Here is a 24,391-nt window from a genome sequence, read left to right on the forward strand (position 1 = left end):
GAATTAACCTAGCGCAAATCAATGAGATTAACGTTAATGTACCTTACTAACATAACGTTAGCCGTGCAGAGGGTTAGGTGTGTGTTCATTATGGAACTGTCCAATGTGTGGAGAGTTTAGTACGATTTTCACAAGCAGAGATTTAGGCAGCGAGCCGTGATTTGAACGGTTAATTTCCCAAAAGCACGGACGGAATGGTGCACGGATGGGGGAAAACTTTCTCTTAACTTGTCACGGCTGAATTTTGGCAAAATCCAACTACTACTGCAAAAATGAAGCAGCGGGGGGGGGGGGGGGGGGGGGGGTGTCATTGCCTTGATTCTCCTGAATTTCGCAGAAATGTGTCAAACTGTTCATGCATGGACTCGTTCAGTTCTGTTCAAATGTTCTTTCCTCTTTTCTGCCACAACACATTCCTGTTTTGTCTAAATTGAAAATTCTGAAACTTACAGCTGACAAAGTTCAGTTACACATCAAAAAGGCGATGTTTATGCCTTTTTTTTTTATTTATTAATGCCTTATATTTTTGATACTTACATGAAATACGAAGTTGAAAGTAATTAAATTTTATTTATTTTTATTTGTATTTGCAATTGCCTCTGAAAATGTTTCTAGTCAAGAAACTACATTTTGTTGCATATGCATAATATGAATGTAACAAAACTGTTAATTATCAAAAAAATAAATAAAAAGGAAACCAATTGGTCCTTCATTATTAAGTGAAATACCTTATTTCCTCTTGTGTTTTTATAAATGCTCTTTAACCAAGCAAAAGTAAGTTTTATCCAATTACTCAATTAATCGAAGAAATTTTCAGTAGAATATTCGAATACTAAAATATTCGATAGCTGCAGGTGATTAGACTGTGGCTGTTTTCAGTCTGAAAACAGAGCTAAGCTAACAGAGCTAAGCTAACAGAGCTATAATGTAAACTATCAGCTGTCACAGCACAGGAACATTATAAGACACTGTCAAAACAAGTGTCTGAGTTTTAGTTTGAAGAACAAAACTTGATGATTGCATAATCCAGATGTGTGGAAACAATGACTTTTATACTTTAGTCAGTGACTGATCCAGTCTGTGGATACATAGGGTTGATTTGTTGGTGGTTTTGCTCCCAGTGTGTTCTGGTACCAGAGTGCCTCCTGCTGGTGATAGTTTGGAATATTCTACTACATAGAACCACTTTAAAGGTGTCATTAAAAATCTGTGTTGTACTAACTATTGCTACCTGGACTCTACCGTAGATAAAACCTTGTATTTAAACATGAATACACATTTATTTATCTGCTTTACTGTCAGTCGCTCAGTCATCCTCTGAACTGCTGTATCCTCGAGAGGGTTGCAGGGGTGCTGGAGCCTATTCCAGCTACCTTTGGGCGAAGGCGGGGTTCACCCTGGACGAGTCACCAGTTCATCACAAGGCTGACGTATATAGAGACCAACAACCAGTCACTGTCACATTCACACCAATGAGCAACTTTTTTTTAGCTTAGCTTTTTAGCCAGTTAACCTGTTAGTGCAGGAGTGTCCAGTCCTGGTCCTCAAGAGCTACTGTCCTGCATGTTTTAGATGTGTCCCTCTTCCAACACACCTGATTCAAATGATCAGCCTATGATCAAGCTCTGCAGAAGTCTGATAACGACCGTCAGGTGGAATGGAAGAGGGAAACGTCTAAAACACGCAGGATAGTGGCTCTCGAGGACCAGGACTGGACACCCCTGTATTAGTGCATGTCTGGATGGTGGAACATGCAAACTCCATTCAGAAAGGTTCCTGGTGTTGGAATTGAACCCAGGACCTTCTTGAGGTGACAATGCTAACCACTGCGCCCCCCCCCCCCGTCTTGCATCACTGCATTATTGAAAACACTGTAGTATTTGTCTTTTTCTGCCAATATTCTTATTTGGAATTGGAAATGTTGTCAATATGAACCCTAAACCCATACCCACGCCTGATAAATCCCTTAGTCTTTTATTTTTTCCAATGTTCACGTAACTTCTTCTTCTTGCATATACAGAAACTTGCAGAAATTGTATGTAATTCTGTTGCTGTTGTGTTTAATTGCTGGTATGTAGGTGGACAGAAGGCCTGCCTGCAGTGGACCGTCCATGGACAACAGCTTCCTGGAGGAGGGAAGCCCCACCATGGTGGAAAAGGGAATGGACCCGGCCTCTATGTTTGAGATGTGTGACGACGACGATGACAACGGCATCCACGACATAAAGGAGGCCGGTGGAGGTGGGGGGGTGGCGGCGGCAGCAGCGGCGGTGGAGGGCGTTCACACTGCCGGAGCTGCTGCCAGCACTGCCCCGTTGCCTTCGGGGTCGGACGGCGGTGCGTCTCTGCGACACAGAAGAAGAGGCAGGAGCGCAGAGAGGACTGAACCCAAAACCAAGAGGGAGTCATGGATGGACCCCCCCGAGGAGAGAGAGAGCACCACGCTCACTCAGGCGGAGATAGAGAGCTGCATGCAGACGTACGCGGTAAGAACGGACGCAAAAGCCTTAAATATGAAGGATCTGTCAGAAATGATCTGCCTCTAAATATCATCACCTTCTGAAAATAATGGCCTACGTCACATACTCATACACCATCTACTCTGAGGCACTGTTAAGGGGGGGGTGAACATGATAAATTCATGGGGCCCAGCATTCCCAGGGGGCCCAGTGGACATAGGTTAAAAGTCGTGATAATTTTGTGTAATCTCTGCAGTAAAGAGACATTCAAAGTTAGTAGTAGTTTTAGTAGTAGTAGCAGTAGTTTATTCAGTCATGACAACACCAAATATTGTACACAGTATTGACATTTCACGCAAAAGAAAGAAAAAAAAATCACAGAATCACAAAATCAAGAATCATGTGTTGAATAATATGTTGAATAATGACTGAAAAGGTATAGGTAGTTAAGTTTTACTTTTATTTTCATGGCCATTGCAGTTGTTACAGTACTTATGAAACACACCCCTATACCTCCAGTTGTTGCAGTATGTTCAACACCCCCCCATGACAGATTTACAGATAATTTTTTTTTTTATTTATTTTTTTATTTTTTTTTATATTGGGAAGCAGGTGCAAATCAATATACGTCTGTCACTGCAGACAAGAAATTTAATGTGCCAAGCCATTAATCAAAATAAAACTCACAAAAATAAATAATAATGAATACACGCATAACCACATGTACACACGTCCACACATACATAAGTGCATCATTACAACTGACAGTCATACCTTCAACAATAAAAGATAAAAGAAAATCAACAAAAAACACCAGCGTATTTTACAGATAATTTCTTTCTGAAGGGTCCACCACATTTACCTTCCATGGGGTCCACATTTGGCTGCAGCACCCCAGCATATACTCATCTATTTGGGTCATATATGTGTTTTCAGCCCATGTTTAGCTTACCTGGCTGAAAAATGTTCCCATCATAACAGATAGGAAGTGGATTGATCCAATAAATCAGTATCAATGATATCAAGTTTTCAAGGAATTTGAATTTTTTACAGATCTGATTGGAATATGACCAAAACATGGGCTGTTTCTGTAATAGAATAAATACACAGAACTGGGGGAGAATAAACGGCATCTGGATACATTTCCTAAAGCTTTTCATTTGGCCGCTAAGCTACAGGGCCATTGGTCCGATTTTCAGCTTTGTGATGACGCATTTTCCAACAAATCCAAGAGCGTTATTTGTCACTTTTTACTTTGAAACAGCAAAAACTGATCACGTCAGGTGTGTATATGAAACATTACCAAATTAAATGGACACATTTGTCACAACATGTGCAAAACAGCTTGAAGACGATAGTTTTACAGTAACAGAAAATACCTACATACACTGATTATATTCAGTCGACTCTAACAGAGGTTCCTGTTGGACACGACTTTATAAACTAATCTGAAGTTCCTTTCAATACATGTCGTGACAGGAGGGTTGTCAAAGAATTTATTAAACCAAGAAGAAGGATGAGGAGGAGGGTTACAAAGTCAGTAAATAAAGGAACACCCCGTCCTTCAATTCATCATGAATATCTAATATAGGTTTTCACTGGAGATGAGGGGTGTGAAAAACAGAAAAGGAACTAAATCTGGAAGATAAATGTAGTAGAGAACTGTCTGTTAGATGTAGAGAGAATTAAATATGAAGTTGCATACAAAGGAAATACTGAAGTTAAGTACATGTATTACAGACTTGTACTTCCAGGGTTCCCACAGGGTCTCAAAAAGTCTTGAATTTACAGATCTGCATTTAATACCTTAAAAAACTCTTTTCAAGGTATTACATTTGATATGGTAGGTCTTAAGTCATGTTGCGGTAAACTTGTTGGCTGTATTGGGTTTAAATATGTCTGTTAAATATGTCTGTTAAATGTCCAAGCTGCAAAGAAAGTAACGTTAGTCGACTCAGTTCCACCCGTTCCAACCCGACAATTTATATTGAAATTAGGAGCCAGTTATCGCTAACTTTGCAGAACATTCAGCCCAACACGTGCAGCCGTTATTCGCACCCGTCACCTGAGAAAGCTGACTTTGGTAACTTTAACCCTATAAACCCTAAGCCTAAAATTATCCGTCTGGACTTTTTTTAATTTTGACTCTAAAAAGTTTAGAAAATATGCTGTGAGTCCTTTTGCCCATTTTTGTAGAGTACTTAAAACTTTCAACATCTAGCAGTAGTTTACAGTTTACTGCATATTCTAATTCTGCTAAAACGGCTGTTTCTCCAGCTTCTAGTCCAGGCGTCAGTGAAATGACCATAATGACCCAATAAACCCTTTGAAGCGCAGCTTGTCAGGTTTCAGAAACTGTTGGAGTTTTTCCAGTTGCACTGACAGTGAAACAGTCACAGCCGTCCAAACTGTACATGCACAGGGTGTGTCAGCCATGACACGTCAGGTTTTAAAGGGTTACAGGACGGCTCGCAAGTGAAAAGTAAGCATGAGGAAGTGAAAATTTAATAATGTCAATCAGTTCAACTCAGAACAGTGGGAATCAAGGCGTCGGAGTAAATAAATACGTTTTCCTAAATTGTAGGAATCATGGCTTTTGCCAGTGTGGCCATGAAAGAGATAGGGCAAGAATCTGGTGATACGATACAAGTCACAATACTAGGATCACGATACGATATATCAGGATATATCATGATGCTGTTAATATGGCAATTTTTTGTTTGTTTCTGTTTTTTTAAATGATTATTTCCTGGAAGAATTGAATTACACCAGAAATCTGCACAAATACCAAACACATTTGTATTTGATCCCAACAGGATGTAATGTTATATCACTAAATGTTCCTGTGTTCAAACTGAAATTGTGTTTTACAGACATTACAGTGTCAGATCCTGTTCAAATGTTCATATTCTATTAGTTCACAACTAACATCAGAACATTATTTGAGTTCAATCCCAACAAAGGAACAAACATTATTTTATAAAAGAGTGTTAATTAATAATAAATAAAATATAAACAAAAAAGAAAAACAAAACAAAAATGAACCTCCACAATATCTGCATTTAAATAAATACCTAAAAATATCGATACAGTACTTTTTACTATTGATACAGTATTGTGAAATGAAATATTGCGATACATTGCAGAACCCATATTTTCTTACACCCCTAGAAATAAAATTAAAATTAAATTCTTCTCTTTTTTTTTTCAATATTTTTTATTGAAGACAAATAGGACACACCAATCAAAGAATTACAATTTCCCTTCCTATTTTCTGTTGTAGCTTACCAGCCGACAGGCCGTGAGCTATTGTCGTCATGAGGCATCTGGTGTCGTCATCGTTGTCTGTCGTCCGTTACAAAACTTTCAATTGTCTTCTTTTCTGAAACTACAATTCCGATTGACTTCAAACTTGGTATACAGCTTCTTTATGATGATGTCAACAAAAGTTAGTGAAATTATTTGGATCCGGATCTGATTCTGGATTTGGTGCCACTTTGAAAAATTTCCCCAATATAACAGATAGGAAGTGGATTGATCCAATAAATCAGTATCAATGATATCAAGTTGGAATTTGAATTTTGTACAGATCTGATTGGAATATGAGCAAAACATGGACTATTTCTGTAATAGAATAAATACACAGAACTGGGTGAGAATAAATGGATCTGGATACATTTCCCAAAGCTTTGAATTTGGCCGCTAAGATACAGGGACATTGGTCCGATTTTTCAAAGTATAAACATGTATGCATATAGACACACATATAGATAGATAGATACATACATACATACATACATACATACATACATACATACATAGACATAAATGCATGCATAAAAAACAACAAATGAAAGAGCCTTCTAATTAGAGTGTAGCAAAAAAAAAAAGAAATTAAATCAAATTAAATATATAATGAAATAAACAACCCCCCCCCCCCCCCAGAACCCTGCCCCTCCTCAGTTCATCCTGACCAGTACACAGTAATGGTTACTTCTGTATTATAAAGTACAACAACAACAGGCACACGTTCAATAGGGAATTAAATTCTTTTCTAAGTATTTTTAAAGAGATCTAAAAAAGTCTAAAGTGTACAAATGTGTAGGAACCCTGACTTAAGTAAAACACTTGCTTAAAGATACTTAATTACATTCTACCACTGAAGAAAAGTTCAGTCATTCAGAAAATGAAAGTATTTTCTAACATGTGCTGGTAGGGATCGGCTCCAGCAGAATGAATGAATGAATAAATGCTTCTAATTTTTATTTACTGCTTCACATGATCTAAATTAAAATCAGTCGACGTAAACAAACGGACGTGACATGAATTTGACGAGTACACACATGTGTGCTTCAGGCATCAGGTACTTTACTGTCTGTCTGTTTGTCAATGTCAAAACCTGTTTTTCTATTTTATATTTGGAATAGACGGGTATTTTTATTTAGTACGTGGAAGTAAAAAACATAAGTCATTGCACTCAGGCTGTGTTCTTGACGTGTTTGGATCATGTTTCTCACACTGGGTGGAGCGACTGTAACATAAATACATCTACAGTCTTCAGTGTCTATATTTACTGTGATAGTGTTGTGCTTCAAGTGTAGTTTGAGTCAGCTGATCATAAATGAGCAGAACATTAATATAATATAATATCAGGGATGTCAAATTCATTTTCTTCCAGGTTTCACATTCAATCCAGTTTGACCTCAGATGGGCTGGACCAGTAAAATAATAGGATAACAGCCAGTAAATAATGGCAACTTCAAGTTTTTCTCTTTGTTTCAGTGCAATAAAAACACTGAATTATAAAAATATTTACATTTACAAACCATCCTTTCACAAAAAGAAGTAAATAACCTGAAAAAAACTGAAATTTTGCAAGAAAAATAAGTGCATTTTTAACAACATTATGCCTCAACTTTGTACATGTGAATTAGACACAGTGTGATGGGGGGGGGGGGGGGGGGGGGGGGGGGGGCACTGATCAGCCTTGGCAGAGGTCTGCACTCTCCAAGTGCTTCTAGTTATAAAATGTAACAAACTTAAAAAAAATGTAATGTCAACAGGTTGTAGAAATCCACTTGATGTCTGTCCACATGAATATACAGATGTCTTTGCAGCAGCTGGAGGTTCCAATTCAAACCGTCTGAACTATTAGGGTCCAAATACACAAAGAAATGAAGCACAGACTCAGAAAAGTGGCTTTAGACAAATATGAGCCCTTTGAATAAACTCCTGTGTTCTTCCTGGGAGTTTCTCTGGTGTTTAAACTCTGTCCTGGTCCTGCTGCTCCTCCTCAGGACACCTTCCAGGACTACCAGGAGATGTTTGTCCAGTTCGGCTACGTGGTGCTGTTCTCCTCCGCCTTCCCTCTGGCCGCCATGTGCGCTCTCATCAACAACATCATCGAGATCCGCAGCGACGCCTTTAAGCTGTGCACCGGGCTGCAGAGACCCTTCGGCCTGAGAGTGGAGAGCATCGGCCAGTGGCAGGTCAGAGTGGACGCAGAAGGACGAGTGGAAAGAAGAAGCAGTGGGACGGGAGGGGCAGTCTGTTTACAGTTAAAGAAAGAGGAAACTAAAACGACTGTAAATAAGAACCAGTGTTAGAGGAGGGACAGTCTGTTTACAGTTAAAGAAAAAAAAAACTAAAACGACTGTAAATAAGAACCAGTGTTAGAGGAGGAACAGTCTGTTTACAGTTAAAGAAAAAAAAACTAAAACGACTGTAAATAAGAACCAGTGTTAGAGGAGGGACAGTCTGTTTACAGTTAAAGAAAAAAAAACTAAAACGACTGTAAATAAGAACCAGTGTTAGAGGAGGAACAGTCTGTTTACAGTTAAAGAAAAAAAAAAACAACTAAAACGACTGTAAATAAGAACCAGTGGGACGGGAGGGGCAGTCTGTTTACAGACGAGTTAAAGAAAAAACACTAAAACGACTGTAAATAAGAACCAGTGTTAGAGGAGGAACAGTCTGTTTACAGTTAAAGAAAAAAAAACTAAAACGACTGTAAATAAGAACCAGTGTTAGAGGAGGAACAGTCTGTTTACAGTTAAAGAAAAAAAAACAACTAAAACGACTGTAAATAAGAACCAGTGTTAGAGGAGGAACAGTCTGTTTACAGTTAAAGAAAAAAAAACAACTAAAACGACTGTAAATAAGAACCAGTGTTAGAGGAGGAACAGTCTGTTTACAGTTAAAGAAAAAAAAACTAAAACGACTGTAAATAAGAACCAGTGTTAGAGGAGGAACAGTCTGTTTACAGTTAAAGAAAAAAAACAACTAAAACGACTGTAAATAAGAACCAGTGTTAGAGGAGGAACAGTCTGTTTACAGTTAAAGAAAAAAAAACAACTAAAACGACTGTAAATAAGAACCAGTGTTAGAGGAGGGACAGTCTGTTTACAGTTAAAGAAAAAAAAAACAACTAAAACGACTGTAAATAAGAACCAGTGTTAGAGGAGGAACAGTCTGTTTACAGTTAAAGAAAAAAAAACTAAAACGACTGTAAATAAGAACCAGTGTTAGAGGAGGAACAGTCTGTTTACAGTTAAAGAAAAAAAACAACTAAAACGACTGTAAATGAGAACCAGTGTTAGAGGAGGAACAGTCTGTTTACAGTTAAAGAAAAAAAAAACTAAAATGACTGTAAATAAGAACCAGTGTTAGAGGAGGAACAGTCTGTTTACAGTTAAAGAAAAAAAAAACAACTAAAACGACTGTAAATAAGAACCAGTGTTAGAGGAGGAACAGTCTGTTTACAGTTAAAGAAAAAAAACAACTAAAACGACTGTAAATAAGAACCAGTGTTAGAGGAGGAACAGTCTGTTTACAGTTAAAGAAAAAAAAAACAACTAAAACGACTGTAAATAAGAACCAGTGTTAGAGGAGGAACAGTCTGTTTACAGTTAAAGAAAAAAAAAACAACTAAAACGACTGTAAATAAGAACCAGTGTTAGAGGAGGAACAGTCTGTTTACAGTTAAAGAAAAAAACAACTAAAACGACTGTAAATAAGAACCAGTGTTAGAGGAGGAACAGTCTGTTTACAGTTAAAGAAAAAAAAAACTAAAACGACTGTAAATAAGAACCAGTGTTAGAGGAGGAACAGTCTGTTTACAGTTAAAGAAAAAAAAAACTAAAACGACTGTAAATAAGAACCAGTGTTAGAGGAGGAACAGTCTGTTTACAGTTAAAGAAAAAAAAACAACTAAAACGACTGTAAATAAGAACCAGTGTTAGAGGAGGAACAGTCTGTTTACAGTTAAAGAAAAAAAAACTAAAACGACTGTAAATAAGAACCAGTGTTAGAGGAGGAACAGTCTGTTTACAGTTAAAGAAAAAAAACAACTAAAACGACTGTAAATAAGAACCAGTGTTAGAGGAGGAACAGTCTGTTTACAGTTAAAGAAAAAAAAACTAAAACGACTGTAAATAAGAACCAGTGTTAGAGGAGGAACAGTCTGTTTACAGTTAAAGAAAAAAAAAACTAAAACGACTGTAAATAAGAACCAGTGTTAGAGGAGGAACAGTCTGTTTACAGTTAAAGAAAAAAAAACTAAAACGACTGTAAATAAGAACCAGTGTTAGAGGAGGAACAGTCTGTTTACAGTTAAAGAAAAAAAAACTAAAACGACTGTAAATAAGAACCAGTGTTAGAGGAGGGACAGTCTGTTTACAGTTAAAGAAAAAAAAAACTAAAACGACTGTAAATAAGAACCAGTGTTAGAGGAGGGACAGTCTGTTTACAGTTAAAGAAAAAAAAAACAACTAAAACGACTGTAAATAAGAACCAGTGTTAGAGGAGGAACAGTCTGTTTACAGTTAAAGAAAAAAAAAAACTAAAACGACTGTAAATAAGAACCAGTGTTAGAGGAGGAACAGTCTGTTTACAGTTAAAGAAAAAAAACAACTAAACGACTGTAAATAAGAACCAGTGTTAGAGGAGGAACAGTCTGTTTACAGTTAAAGAAAAAAAAACTAAAACGACTGTAAATAAGAACCAGTGTTAGAGGAGGGACAGTCTGTTTACAGTTAAAGAAAAAAAAACTAAAACGACTGTAAATAAGAACCAGTGTTAGAGGAGGGACAGTCTGTTTACAGTTAAAGAAAAAAAAAACAACTAAAACGACTGTAAATAAGAACCAGTGTTAGAGGAGGAACAGTCTGTTTACAGTTAAAGAAAAAAAAAAACTAAAACGACTGTAAATAAGAACCAGTGTTAGAGGAGGAACAGTCTGTTTACAGTTAAAGAAAAAAAAAACTAAAACGACTGTAAATAAGAACCAGTGTTAGAGGAGGAACAGTCTGTTTACAGTTAAAGAAAAAAAAAACTAAAACGACTGTAAATAAGAACCAGTGTTAGAGGAGGAACAGTCTGTTTACAGTTAAAGAAAAAAAACAACTAAAACGACTGTAAATAAGAACCAGTGTTAGAGGAGGAACAGTCTGTTTACAGTTAAAGAAAGAAGAAACTAAAACGACTGTAAATAAGAACCAGTGTTAGAGGAGGAACAGTCTGTTTACAGTTAAAGAAAAAAAACAACTAAAACGACTGTAAATAAGAACCAGTGTTAGAGGAGGAACAGTCTGTTTACAGTTAAAGAAAAAAAAAACTAAAACGACTGTAAATAAGAACCAGTGTTAGAGGAGGAACAGTCTGTGTACAGTTAAAGAAAAAAAACAACTAAAACGACTGTAAATAAGAACCAGTGTTAGAGGAGGAACAGTCTGTTTACAGTTAAAGAAAAAAAAACAACTAAAACGACTGTAAATAAGAACCAGTGTTAGAGGAGGAACAGTCTGTTTACAGTTAAAGAAAAAAAACAACTAAAACGACTGTAAATAAGAACCAGTGTTAGAGGAGGAACAGTCTGTTTACAGTTAAAGAAAAAAAAAACTAAAACGACTGTAAATATGAACCAGTGTTAGAGGAGGAACAGTCTGTTTACAGTTAAAGAAAAAAAAACTAAAACGACTGTAAATAAGAACCAGTGTTAGAGGAGGAACAGTCTGTTTACAGTTAAAGAAAAAAAAACTAAAACGACTGTAAATAAGAACCAGTGTTAGAGGAGGAACAGTCTGTGTACAGTTAAAGAAAAAAAACAACTAAAACGACTGTAAATAAGAACCAGTGTTAGAGGAGGAACAGTCTGTTTACAGTTAAAGAAAAAAAAACTAAAACGACTGTAAATATGAACCAGTGTTAGAGGAGGAACAGTCTGTTTACAGTTAAAGAAAAAAAACAACTAAAACGACTGTAAATAAGAACCAGTGTTAGAGGAGGAACAGTCTGTTTACAGTTAAAGAAAGAAGAAACTAAAACGACTGTAAATAAGAACCAGTGTTAGAGGAGGAACAGTCTGTTTACAGTTAAAGAAAGAGGAAACTAAAACGACTGTAAATAAGAACCAGTGTTAGAGGAGGAACAGTCTGTTTACAGTTAAAGAAAAAAAAAACAACTAAAACGACTGTAAATAAGAACCAGTGTTAGAGGAGGAACAGTCTGTTTACAGTTAAAGAAAAAACAACTAAAACGACTGTAAATAAGAACCAGTGTTAGAGGAGGAACAGTCTGTTTACAGTTAAAGAAAAAAAAAACTAAAACGACTGTAATAAGAACCAGTGTTAGAGGAGGAACAGTCTGTTTACAGTTAAAGAAAAAAAAACTAAAACGACTGTAAATAAGAACCAGTGTTAGAGGAGGAACAGTCTGTTTACAGTTAAAGAAAAAAAAACTAAAACGACTGTAAATAAGAACCAGTGTTAGAGGAGGAACAGTCTGTTTACAGTTAAAGAAAAAAAAAACTAAAACGACTGTAAATAAGAACCAGTGTTAGAGGAGGAACAGTCTGTTTACAGTTAAAGAAAAAAAAAACAACTAAAACGACTGTAAATAAGAACCAGTGTTAGAGGAGGAACAGTCTGTTTACAGTTAAAGAAAAAAAAAAACTAAAACGACTGTAAATAAGAACCAGTGTTAGAGGAGGAACAGTCTGTTTACAGTTAAAGAAAAAACAACTAAAACGACTGTAAATAAGAACCAGTGTTAGAGGAGGAACAGTCTGTTTACAGTTAAAGAAAGAAGAAACTAAAACGACTGTAAATAAGAACCAGTGTTAGAGGAGGAACAGTCTGTTTACAGTTAAAGAAAAAAAAAACAACTAAAACGACTGTAAATAAGAACCAGTGTTAGAGGAGGAACAGTCTGTTTACAGTTAAAGAAAAAAAAAACAACTAAAACGACTGTAAATAAGAACCAGTGTCAGAGGAGGAACAGTCTGTTTACAGTTAAAGAAAGAAGAAACTAAAACGACTGTAAATAAGAACCAGTGTTAGAGGAGGAACAGTCTGTTTACAGTTAAAGAAAAAAAAACTAAAACGACTGTAAATAAGAACCAGTGTTAGAGGAGGAACAGTCTGTTTACAGTTAAAGAAAAAACAACTAAAACGACTGTAAATAAGAACCAGTGTTAGAGGAGGAACAGTCTGTTTACAGTTAAAGAAAAAAAAAAACAACTAAAACGACTGTAAATAAGAACCAGTGTTAGAGGAGGAACAGTCTGTTTACAGTTAAAGAAAAAAAAAACAACTAAAACGACTGTAAATAAGAACCAGTGTTAGAGGAGGAACAGTCTGTTTACAGTTAAAGAAAAAACAACTAAAACGACTGTAAATAAGAACCAGTGTTAGAGGAGGAACAGTCTGTTTACAGTTAAAGAAAAAAAAAACAACTAAAACGACTGTAAATAAGAACCAGTGTTAGAGGAGGAACAGTCTGTTTACAGTTAAAGAAAAAAAAACTAAAACGACTAAATAAGAACCAGTGTTAGAGGAGGAACAGTCTGTTTACAGTTAAAGAAAAAAAAACTAAAACGACTGTAAATAAGAACCAGTGTTAGAGGAGGAACAGTCTGTTTACAGTTAAAGAAAAAAAACAACTAAAACGACTGTAAATAAGAACCAGTGTTAGAGGAGGGACAGTCTGTTTACAGTTAAAGAAAAAAAAACTAAAACGACTGTAAATAAGAACCAGTGTTAGAGGAGGAACAGTCTGTTTACAGTTAAAGAAAAAAAAACTAAAACGACTGTAAATAAGAACCAGTGTTAGAGGAGGAACAGTCTGTTTACAGTTAAAGAAAAAAAAACTAAAACGACTGTAAATAAGAACCAGTGTTAGAGGAGGAACAGTCTGTTTACAGTTAAAGAAAAAAAAAACAACTAAAACGACTGTAAATAAGAACCAGTGTTAGAGGAGGGACAGTCTGTTTACAGTTAAAGAAAAAAAAAACAACTAAAACGACTGTAAATAAGAACCAGTGTTAGAGGAGGAACAGTCTGTTTACAGTTAAAGAAAAAAACAACAACTAAAACGACTGTAAATAAGAACCAGTGTTAGAGGAGGAACAGTCTGTTTACAGTTAAAGAAAAAAAAAACAACTAAAACGACTGTAAATAAGAACCAGTGTTAGAGGAGGAACAGTCTGTTTACAGTTAAAGAAAAAAAAACTAAAACGACTGTAAATAAGAACCAGTGTTAGAGGAGGAACAGTCTGTTTACAGTTAAAGAAAAAACAACTAAAACGACTGTAAATAAGAACCAGTGTTAGAGGAGGAACAGTCTGTTTACAGTTAAAGAAAAAAAACAACTAAAACGACTGTAAATAAGAACCAGTGTTAGAGGAGGAACAGTCTGTTTACAGTTAAAGAAAAAACAACTAAAACGACTGTAAATAAGAACCAGTGTTAGAGGAGGGACAGTCTGTTTACAGTTAAAGAAAAAAAAACTAAAACGACTGTAAATAAGAACCAGTGTTAGAGGAGGAACAGTCTGTTTACAGTTAAAGAAAAAAAAAACTAAAACGACTGTAAATAAGAACCAGTGTTAGAGGAGGAACAGTCTGTTTACAGTTAAAGAAAAAAAAACTAAAACGACTGTAAATAAGAACCAGTGTTAGAGGAGGAACAGTCTGTTTACAGTTAAAGAAAAAAAAAACTAAAACGACTGTAAATAAGAACCAGTGTTAGAGGAGGAACAGTCTGTTTACAGTTAAAGAAAAAAAAACAACTAAAACGACTGTAAATAAGAACCAGTGTTAGAGGAGGAACAGTCTGTTTACAGTTAAAGAAAAAAAAAACTAAAACAACTGTAAATAAGAACCAGTGTTAGAGGAGGAACAGTCTGTGTACAGTTAAAGAAAAAACAACTAAAACGACTGTAAATAAGAACCAGTGTTAGAGGAGGAACAGTCTGTTTACAGTTAAAGAAAAAAAAAACAACTAAAACGACTGTAAATAAGAACCAGTGTTAGAGGAGGAACAGTCTGTTTACAGTTAAAGAAAGAAGAAACTAAAACGACTGTAAATAAGAACCAGTGTTAGAGGAGGAACAGTCTGTTTACAGTTAAAGAAAAAACAACTAAAACGACTGTAAATAAGAACCAGTGTTAGAGGAGGAACAGTCTGTTTACAGTTAAAGAAAAAAAAAACAACTAAAACGACTGTAAATAAGAACCAGTGTTAGAGGAGGAACAGTCTGTTTACAGTTAAAGAAAGAAGAAACTAAAACGACTGTAAATAAGAACCAGTGTTAGAGGAGGAACAGTCTGTTTACAGTTAAAGAAAAAAAAAACTAAAACGACTGTAAATAAGAACCAGTGTTAGAGGAGGAACAGTCTGTTTACAGTTAAAGAAAAAAAAAACTAAAACGACTGTAAATAAGAACCAGTGTTAGAGGAGGAACAGTCTGTTTACAGTTAAAGAAAAAAAAAACAACTAAAACGACTGTAAATAAGAACCAGTGTTAGAGGAGGAACAGTCTGTTTACAGTTAAAGAAAAAAAAACTAAAACGACTGTAAATAAGAACCAGTGTTAGAGGAGGAACAGTCTGTTTACAGTTAAAGAAAAAAAAACTAAAACGACTGTAAATAAGAACCAGTGTTAGAGGAGGAACAGTCTGTTTACAGTTAAAGAAAAAAAACTAAAACGACTGTAAATAAGAACCAGTGTTAGAGGAGGAACAGTCTGTTTACAGTTAAAGAAAAAAAACAACTAAACGACTGTAAATAAGAACCAGTGTTAGAGGAGGAACAGTCTGTTTACAGTTAAAGAAAAAAAAACTAAAACGACTGTAAATAAGAACCAGTGTTAGAGGAGGAACAGTCTGTTTACAGTTAAAGAAAAAAAAACTAAAACGACTGTAAATAAGAACCAGTGTTAGAGGAGGAACAGTCTGTTTACAGTTAAAGAAAAAAAACTAAAACGACTGTAAATAAGAACCAGTGTTAGAGGAGGAACAGTCTGTTTACAGTTAAAGAAAAAAAAACTAAAACGACTGTAAATAAGAACCAGTGTTAGAGGAGGAACAGTCTGTTTACAGTTAAAGAAAAAAAAACTAAAACGACTGTAAATAAGAACCAGTGTTAGAGGAGGAACAGTCTGTTTACAGTTAAAGAAAAAAAAAACAACTAAAACGACTGTAAATAAGAACCAGTGTTAGAGGAGGAACAGTCTGTTTACAGTTAAAGAAAAAAAAAACTAAAACGACTGTAAATAAGAACCAGTGTTAGAGGAGGAACAGTCTGTTTACAGTTAAAGAAAAAAAAACTAAAACGACTGTAAATAAGAACCAGTGTTAGAGGAGGAACAGTCTGTTTACAGTTAAAGAAAAAAAAAACTAAACGACTGTAAATAAGAACCAGTGTTAGAGGAGGAACAGTCTGTTTACAGTTAAAGAAAAAAAAACTAAAACGACTGTAAATAAGAACCAGTGTTAGAGGAGGAACAGTCTGTTTACAGTTAAAGAAAAAAAAACAACTAAAACGACTGTAAATAAGAACCAGTGTTAGAGGAGGAACAGTCTGTTTACAGTTAAAGAAAAAAAAAAAACTAAAACGACTGTAAATAAGAACCAGTGTTAGAGGAGGAACAGTCTGTTTACAGTTAAAGAAAAAAAAACAACTAAAACGACTGTAAATAAGAACCAGTGTTAGAGGAGGAACAGTCTGTTTACAGTTAAAGAAAAAAAAAAAACTAAAACGACTGTAAATAAGAACCAGTGTTAGAGGAGGAACAGTCTGTTTACAGTTAAAGAAAAAAAAAACTAAAACGACTGTAAATAAGAACCAGTGTTAGAGGAGGAACAGTCTGTTTACAGACGAGTTAAAGGAAAATGAACCCGTCTGTAAAAGTCAGAACAGATGAACAGAACTGACCCCAGATATTTAGGACTGAAAGAAGACAAGAGGACACAGGCAAAAAAAAACAGGCTGTCCATCCTTTCTTCTACCCACCTTTCCTCCATCCGTCCTTTCTTTCTTTCTTTCTTTCTTTTACCCAACTTTTCTTCCATCCTTTCTTCCATCCATCCATTCATCCATCCATCCTCTTTCTTTCTTTCTTTCTTTCTTTCTTTCTTTCTTTCTTTCTTTCTTTCTCCTTCCTTCCTTCCTTCCTTCCTTTACTTTCCGTGGATAAACCACATTTTTTCTTGGCGACATTATTTTTTCAAGATAAAACCTTATTCAGAATCAGCAGAATTCTAGTCGATTCACTCTATTTGTCATACATTTGCAATATTGACAAATACTCATTAAAAAAGCAGCTCTTAATTACAAATTCTTGACCTTTACTGCTATTTAAAATAAGTTTTAGGCTGATAGCTCATGCTCAGTGTTACTTTGTGTTTCTTTAATTTTTTGTTGTTCATTATCTCCCCTGACAAAGAAATATTCATTATGTGAAATAGTTTTTCAGTTTAAAAATGACTAGATACCAGCTCTGAAATGAAACTCTTATCAACTGTTTTTGTTGTTCTCATTATATTTGTCCAAACAAATGGACCTTTAGTTGGACCGGGCACTAAAATGAACAAGAAATTGAAGAAAACAAAGGTGGTCTGATCATTTTTTCGGTGACTGTATGGCACCAGTAACGTGCTGAAAGGTCTAAACAGAATTAAACCAAACTGAAGTGAAACACACGCTGACCTCTTTTTGTGTTTTGTCCTTCCCAGACTGCGATGGAAGCCATGGGCCTGATCGCCATCATAGTCAACTGTTACCTGATTGGTCAGTGCGGTCAGCTGCAGCGTCTCTTCCCGTGGCTCAGCCCAGAGATGGCCATCATCTCCATCGTCATCCTCGAGGTACCGCAGCTTCAGAAGTCGCATATCTACGAACTCTATAGACGGTTCTGATCGTAGAGTCCGTATGTACTGTTTATACTGAGGCGGATGAAAGGTGTACCTGTGCAAAATGAGTGTCCGACGTCGCCTCTGTTGTAAAAGCAGAGTTCAAGTGTGTTACATTGAAGCCGCTGGAGCCGTTTCTCCCTGTTCTTGTAACATATTTAAAAGGTTTCTGTCAGCTGTGCTTCTGTGGCGTCTATATTTGGAAAAAGGTAAACAGCCTGCAGCTCTGTCTTGGCCTGATAAAGAAGTCAGACCCATCAGGAGGAGAATTTAACGGCCTAAATGTTGTCGTCCCTGCAGTAGTTCATGCATCATATAGGGGTGTAAGAAAATATCACTTCTACAATATATCGCAATTTTTCATTTCACAATACTGTATCCATATTAAAAACTACTGTATTGATATTAGAGCTGCAACCGATTAATCAACTCAAAGTGATCCAAAAAAAATCATTCAACCACAATTCTCCTGAATCAAAGCTTTGTTTCCTTCATTTCTCTGCTGTTAAACATTGGTTCCACTGTTGTGTTTCACACGGACGCTTATTGTGACGCACAAAGAAGCTTCAATTCAGGAAAACTGCAGTAGAATATTTCCCTTCGATCAATTCGAGTCGATTAATCGAATCAGTACTTTTTGCATTGACTTCAAGCACCTAGTCGATTAATCGGTTACAGCTCTAATTGATATTTTTAAGTATTTATTCAAATGCAGATATTGTGGAGGTTCATTTTAGTTTTTTTGTTTTTCTTTTTATTTATATTTTATTTATTATTATTTAACACTCTTTTATTGAATATTGTTAGTTCCTTTGTTGGGATTGCACAAAAATAATGTTATGATTAGGGCTGGGCAAGTTAACGCGTTATTACCGCGTTCATTAAATAATGCCAACAATTTTTTTTCTCTCCCGTTAATGCCGTTTTATTCTAACTCCTATTCTTCTGCTTGTGTGCGTGTAGCGATTAGCTGCAGATAGACAACAGGTTTACCAAGAAAAGATGGATGCCGAAAACTTCTGTCCAAATCTGTTCCTGTAGACTCACTGTAAAACTGACACATACAAACAGAATATGTCTGAGTTCTGTCACTGCCTTAGTACATTTACATGGCATTATATGTTTAAATGAATGGGAAAAAGATTGCTAGCTCGATGCTAACTTGAATGAGAAAATCCATAGACACGCTAACGATTAGCATTTACAGATTAATTTAAGATTTACAATGTCTTTTTATCCAGCAACAAAGGTTCACATCAGAGACATTTGATACTATTCATTCTGACAACAACTGAACAGAAAATACTCACAGGCAAACGTTTTTGGGGCCATACAAACAGAGTGAAAGAAACGTGTCTGTTAGTTCCTTCTTATGTCTGAACTGACTACGGGAACACCGCAAGGACAAAACATATGTTAGTGACACTTATTCCCACCACTAGAGGGCCCCCTTTGTTTACTTTGAACAACGGAACATCACATATTATTGTTCTTATTAGTATTAGTACTGATTAGTGGGACTAAGACTCCTGTCAATCACTCACAAGTGTAAATAAACATGTGTGGACATAAACATGTGTAACAGTAGCGGTTTGTTTCATGGACATTTTCATTTGAAATGTCTTCAGATGGTGGGGGGGGGGGGGGACACAGGTGTTTGGAAGCACTGACATGGAATTATTTTTATCAGCGGAGTACTGCAGTCTGAAATATTACTGAAAGGAAATACACACTGTTGATGCCGGCAAATCCCCATAGCTATACGATTAATTGTGATTAATCGCAGAAATCCATGCGATTAATCACAGTTAAAAATTTTAATCACTGTCCAGCACTAGTTATGAAGTTAGTTCTGAACTAATAGAATATGAACTGTTAGAGCCATATTCATAAAGTTCAGTCACAAATTATTGTTGTCACATGGGGTGTATTTACGGTGCCGTGCCATTGGGTGTCGCTGTCCTGTTGCTGAGAGCACAGGTGTTTAGGCAGGTCACTTCACCTTGTCGTTGTGTTTTGACCTGGAAGGGCTTATGGTTTTTGAGCGCTATGGCGGCTAGAAGACAATGGAATGAGTTACTGTTCCGTTAATGAAAAGTCTGGATTATGTATTCGTTGTGGACAAAAAAATAAATCGTTTGTTTTTTAATATGCATCACAACTGAGACGGCCTGAAGACTCTTCATTAAAACAACGGACTTATGGTGAGATTTCATCAGCGCGTCAGCCAGGTCATTCCTGGGAGTCGAGTACCGCAGTAGCGGTGTGTCAGAACACGCTACTACAGGATAGTAAACATATTTTCAGTTTGAACACAGGAACATTTTGTGATAGAACATTAGATCCTGTTCTGATCAAATAAGAGTGTATTTAGTATTTGTGCAGATTTCTGATGTAATTAAATTCTTCAGTGAAATAATCATTTTTTTAAAAATGGCCTTTTTAACAGTATTGTGGTATATCGTGATATATCGTATTGTGATCCTACTATTGTGATTTGTATCGTATCTCCAGATTCTTGCTGATGCACAGCCCTAGTATCACACTCTGGAAATGGATTCTGAAGCACGGTGTGTGATTTCTGCTCAGATTCAGCCTGTAATCTGTCTCTTTCTACCCGTCTTTCTCTTCTCTCGGCAGCACTTTGCCATCCTCCTGAAGTACATCATCCATGTGGCTATTCCTGACATTCCTACATGGGTCAGAGAGGAGATGGCTAAACTGGATTATCAGCGCAGGGAGGCCTTCAAGGTAAAGCATACGACACACAGAAAAGCAGCACAGGGTTCGGACAGGAGTTCCAATGGGGGGGGGGGGGGGGGGCAGGTTGACTTTTTCAGGCACAATAAACAGGTCAACATGACAGCGTGGTTCAACGTCTGCCTCACTGTTTACATTTACTCAACTACACATTTATAACCAGTGTCTGTCCAAATTAAACTATTTCCATTTTATGACATATTGTACTGTCAGAGGTGAGGAGTAAGAAATACAAAAACTAGAAACGTGTACTTTTCAGATTGCATTGTAAAAATAATGATAATAATGATGATATTAACAATAATTAATCAATAATAGTGTCATTTACTTCCACACGTGTTACTTTATTTTATTATTATTATTACTATTTATGTCATTTTATGTCTTTTTTTTTTTTTAAATAATCCTTTGCGGGATCAATAAAGTATGTCTTATCTTAATTTTATTTGTATAGCATTTTTCAAGACACTCAGGGAGGAATAAGAGGAGTAAGAAATACAAAAACTTGGAAGGTGTAGTTTACTTATCACATTGTAAAAATAATGATGATAATAATAACAACAATTACTAACAGTCAGTGTCATTTACTTCCACACTTGTTACTTTATTTGTCATTATTACTGTTTATGTCATTTTATGTCTCTTTTTAAAATAATCCTGTGGGGGATGAATAAAGAATGTCTTACCTTACCTTATCTCATCTTATCTTATCTTATCTTACCTTTTTTTATCTCAATTAATTTTATCTGTGTAGCAGTTTTCAAGACACTCAGAGACGCTTTACGCAAGTTGAAACAAGTTGGTACAACATTCATAACACTAAAAAGACAAATGGTAAAATACTGTAGGATATAAGAAGAAAAACATCCTGAAATCATCACATGCAAAAACACTCAAAAAGCAGGAAGTGCATCTTTAGAACATTCACACTTTACTTTTATTTCCTACATTTAAGCTCAGGCATCATATTGCCAGGTTGTTCATAGTTACTCATGTTATTTACATTTTTTAAAGGATACTTTGTAAATATAAACATTTTCATAATGTAATTTTACTTTTCTTTTTAACTCTAAAACATAGAGAAAAGTTTGAAGTTGGGATTATTTATAGGGTATTATGTTATAATTTTACTTTTTTACCTCTGCCAAGGAGGTTATGTTTTTGCCGGCATTGGTTTGTCTGTCTGTTTTGTCTGTCTGTGTGCAAGATAACTCAAAAAGTTATGGACAGATTTGGATGAAAATTTCAGAAAATGTTGATACTGGCACAAGGAACAAATGATTAAATTTTGGTGGTGATCAGGGGGAGGGGGGGACTGATCTGCCTTGGCGGAGGTCTGCGCTCTCCGAGTGCTTTTCTAGTTTGACTCTAAAACATAGAGACAAGTTTGAAATTGGGATTATTTCTGGGGTATTATGTTCTAATTTTACTTTTTTAACTCTAAAACAGAAAAGTTTGAAGTTGGGATTATTTCTGGGGTATTATGTTCTAATTTTACCATTTTTTAACTCTAAAACAGAAAAGTTTGAAGTTGGGATTATTTCTGGGGTATTATGTTCTAATTTTGCTGCTCAGGCCCACTTTAGATCATCTTTGGCTGAATGGGTTTTACACCTCTGTTGGAACCACTCGCTGCTGCAGACACGGTGTACTGCGACACTTAGTTTTGTAGCTAAATTGCTCGTTTCAGACTTTTGCTGACGTTTCCGCAGTGAGGCTTCGGTTCGTGTTACAGTGAGCGTCGTCAGCTCTACTCCAGCAGACGCAGAGGTGATTGGGCCGTGGAGGACCGGGGAGTACTAACGCAGGGTTGTTGTGGGATGGGTGGCTCTGCGGTGTTGTAATGGTCAGCTGGCTTTGTGCTTTTGTGCTGATTCTTGGCAGTGTATTGAAACGTTTCCTTTCCTCTGCAGAAGCATGAGCGGCAGGCGCAGCAGCATTACCAGCAGCTGCAGAGGAGGAAGAGGGAGGAGGAGGAGCGGCAGAGGCAGGCCGAGCACATGGCCCGGAGGGAGAGGGAGAGGGACGACGGCAAGGGCGACTCCTCCGGGGACCACCACCACGACAAAAGTCACGGCAGCAAATCACGGGGCGGCGGTGGAGGAGGAGGAGGAGGCGGGAGCGGCGGGTCGGACAAGCCCAAGAGGCCCAGCTCCCTGTTGGCCAACAATAACGTGATGAAACTGAAACAGATCATCCCGCTGCAGAGTAAGTTCTCATCAGGCGGCGCCCGTTCGCCACAGTCGCCCACCGGCAGCGAGCCCAAACTGCCCGGCTTCCTGAGCTTCAAGTTCCTTAAGTCACCTGAGAATAAGAAGGAATGCGCCGCGGCGTCCTCAGCCGCCGCCACAGCCACGAATCCTGCGGCAACAGCATCGTCGTCGTCGTCGTCGTCATCAGGTAGCAGCTCTCAGGAGCGTTCTCAGTCACCCAGCAAAGCCTTCAACCCTGGGAAACTCTTTAACTTTGGGAAATCTGAGGGGGGATCGTGCGTGAACGGGGGTCAGCCGCCCAAATCTGGAGACGCGGCGTCATCGCAGGCGTCGGAAAGACAACCGTCCAGGTCCGACTTGAACGGGATTCCGGACGAGATCCCGTCGCCTGGAGGGGAGGGGTCTGAGAACGGACACTCGACAGACTTAGACCCAGCCGGATCTAAAGTCTAGTAGCTCCACGGGCTGAAAAACAAACATGTCTTCGCTTACATCTCAGCAGAAGAAGCGACATGTTTAGGAAAAGGGGCGGCGAGGAAAAGGCCTGAGCCGCCTGCCGTCTGCGTCGTCACGGGCCGTGGATACGAATACTTGAAGCGGGAAAGATGAAACTGACGAGAGATAACTGTTGTTTTTTTGGTTTGCTGTTTTTGCTGAGAGACAAAAAGTAACAGGCTTCATTCAAGAAAGATGGAAGCCCTCCTTCATGAAAACACACACACACACGAACATACAGATTCTTCCTTGTCTGCAATACATGAAGAAATGCATGAGCTGCGTTTCTAATATTTTTAAGCCTTTAAAACAGAGAGCTGTGTTTCTTAATTTCTTCTAGTCAGAAATTGTAAGTTCTCATGGCCTCCAGCTGGGATATAATCGCCTGCTGTGGAGGACATGATGTGAAAGCGTATACAGTGGTATGAAAGGATCACAGATTGTACATCTAATAACTACTGACAGTGTTTTTTAACCATCACGACACAAGCGGTCATCGGATACCCGTCTCATTTTTAACTGTGAGCAATTATCGGACCCTTCCCTTTTATAACGAAGCGGAAAAAAATGGAAAAGCAATATCAGCCAACGAGTACCGAGTTCTTATCGTCATCACACAAACCTCGGCTTCAAAAAAACGTTTCTGATTTATCACCGGCTTTATTTTCAAACCAGGTGGTGACGTCTGAACTTCCGTCCTCCGTCCCCGCGGCACTTTCACATTAGAGCAGGGCTCTCAAACTCATGTTCTTTCAGGTTCCACATTCAGCCCGATTTGATCTGCAGTGGACCGAACCAGTGAAATAAGAACAGAAGAACCGAGAAATAATGACAACTCCAAGTTTTTGTCTGTGTTTTAGTGCAAAAAAACCCATTAAATTATGAAAATACTTACTCTTATAAACTATCCAAACAAAAAGGATGTGAATAACCTGAAAAAAACTGAAATGTTTTAAGAAAAATTAGTGCAATTTTAAAAATCTTCTGCCTCCACTTCTCATTTGTCCATGTGCATTCTGGGTCAGATCCACAAAGACACTAAACACTGAGGAACAGGAAGAAAAGAGTTCAAATAGTGATTAATTTTCTTTAGACATTTCAGGTTGTTCATATTTGTTCAGGTTATTCACATTTAATTATTACAGGATAGTTTGTAAATGTAAATATTTTCGTAATTTAATGCTATTTTTTTTTGCACTAAAACAAAGAAAAAAATTTGAAGTTGTTAATTGAAGATGTTTTGCTTAATTCAAGATTTTTTGCTTAATTCAAGA

General features: G+C 36.9%; 1 protein-coding gene across 2 annotated transcripts in view; it reads left to right on the forward strand.

Annotated features, from left to right (window-relative positions):
• ano8b (anoctamin 8b) overlaps window positions 1–23,947 on the forward strand; it is a 131,417-nt gene extending 107,470 nt beyond the window's left edge. For both annotated transcript variants that reach the window (XM_030132953.1, XM_030132955.1), the window contains 5 exons: window positions 2,079–2,486; window positions 7,757–7,948; window positions 17,473–17,604; window positions 20,290–20,400; window positions 22,323–23,947. In XM_030132953.1, the coding sequence (XP_029988813.1) occupies window positions 2,079–2,486; window positions 7,757–7,948; window positions 17,473–17,604; window positions 20,290–20,400; window positions 22,323–23,075 (1,596 nt within the window). In that variant the 3' untranslated portion in view covers window positions 23,076–23,947. The remainder of the gene's footprint in view (window positions 1–2,078; window positions 2,487–7,756; window positions 7,949–17,472; window positions 17,605–20,289; window positions 20,401–22,322) is intronic.
• The last annotated feature ends 444 nt before the right edge of the window (window positions 23,948–24,391 follow it).

This window comes from Sphaeramia orbicularis, chromosome 4, assembly GCF_902148855.1.
Source record: "Sphaeramia orbicularis chromosome 4, fSphaOr1.1, whole genome shotgun sequence".
Lineage (NCBI taxonomy): Eukaryota > Metazoa > Chordata > Actinopteri > Kurtiformes > Apogonidae > Sphaeramia > Sphaeramia orbicularis.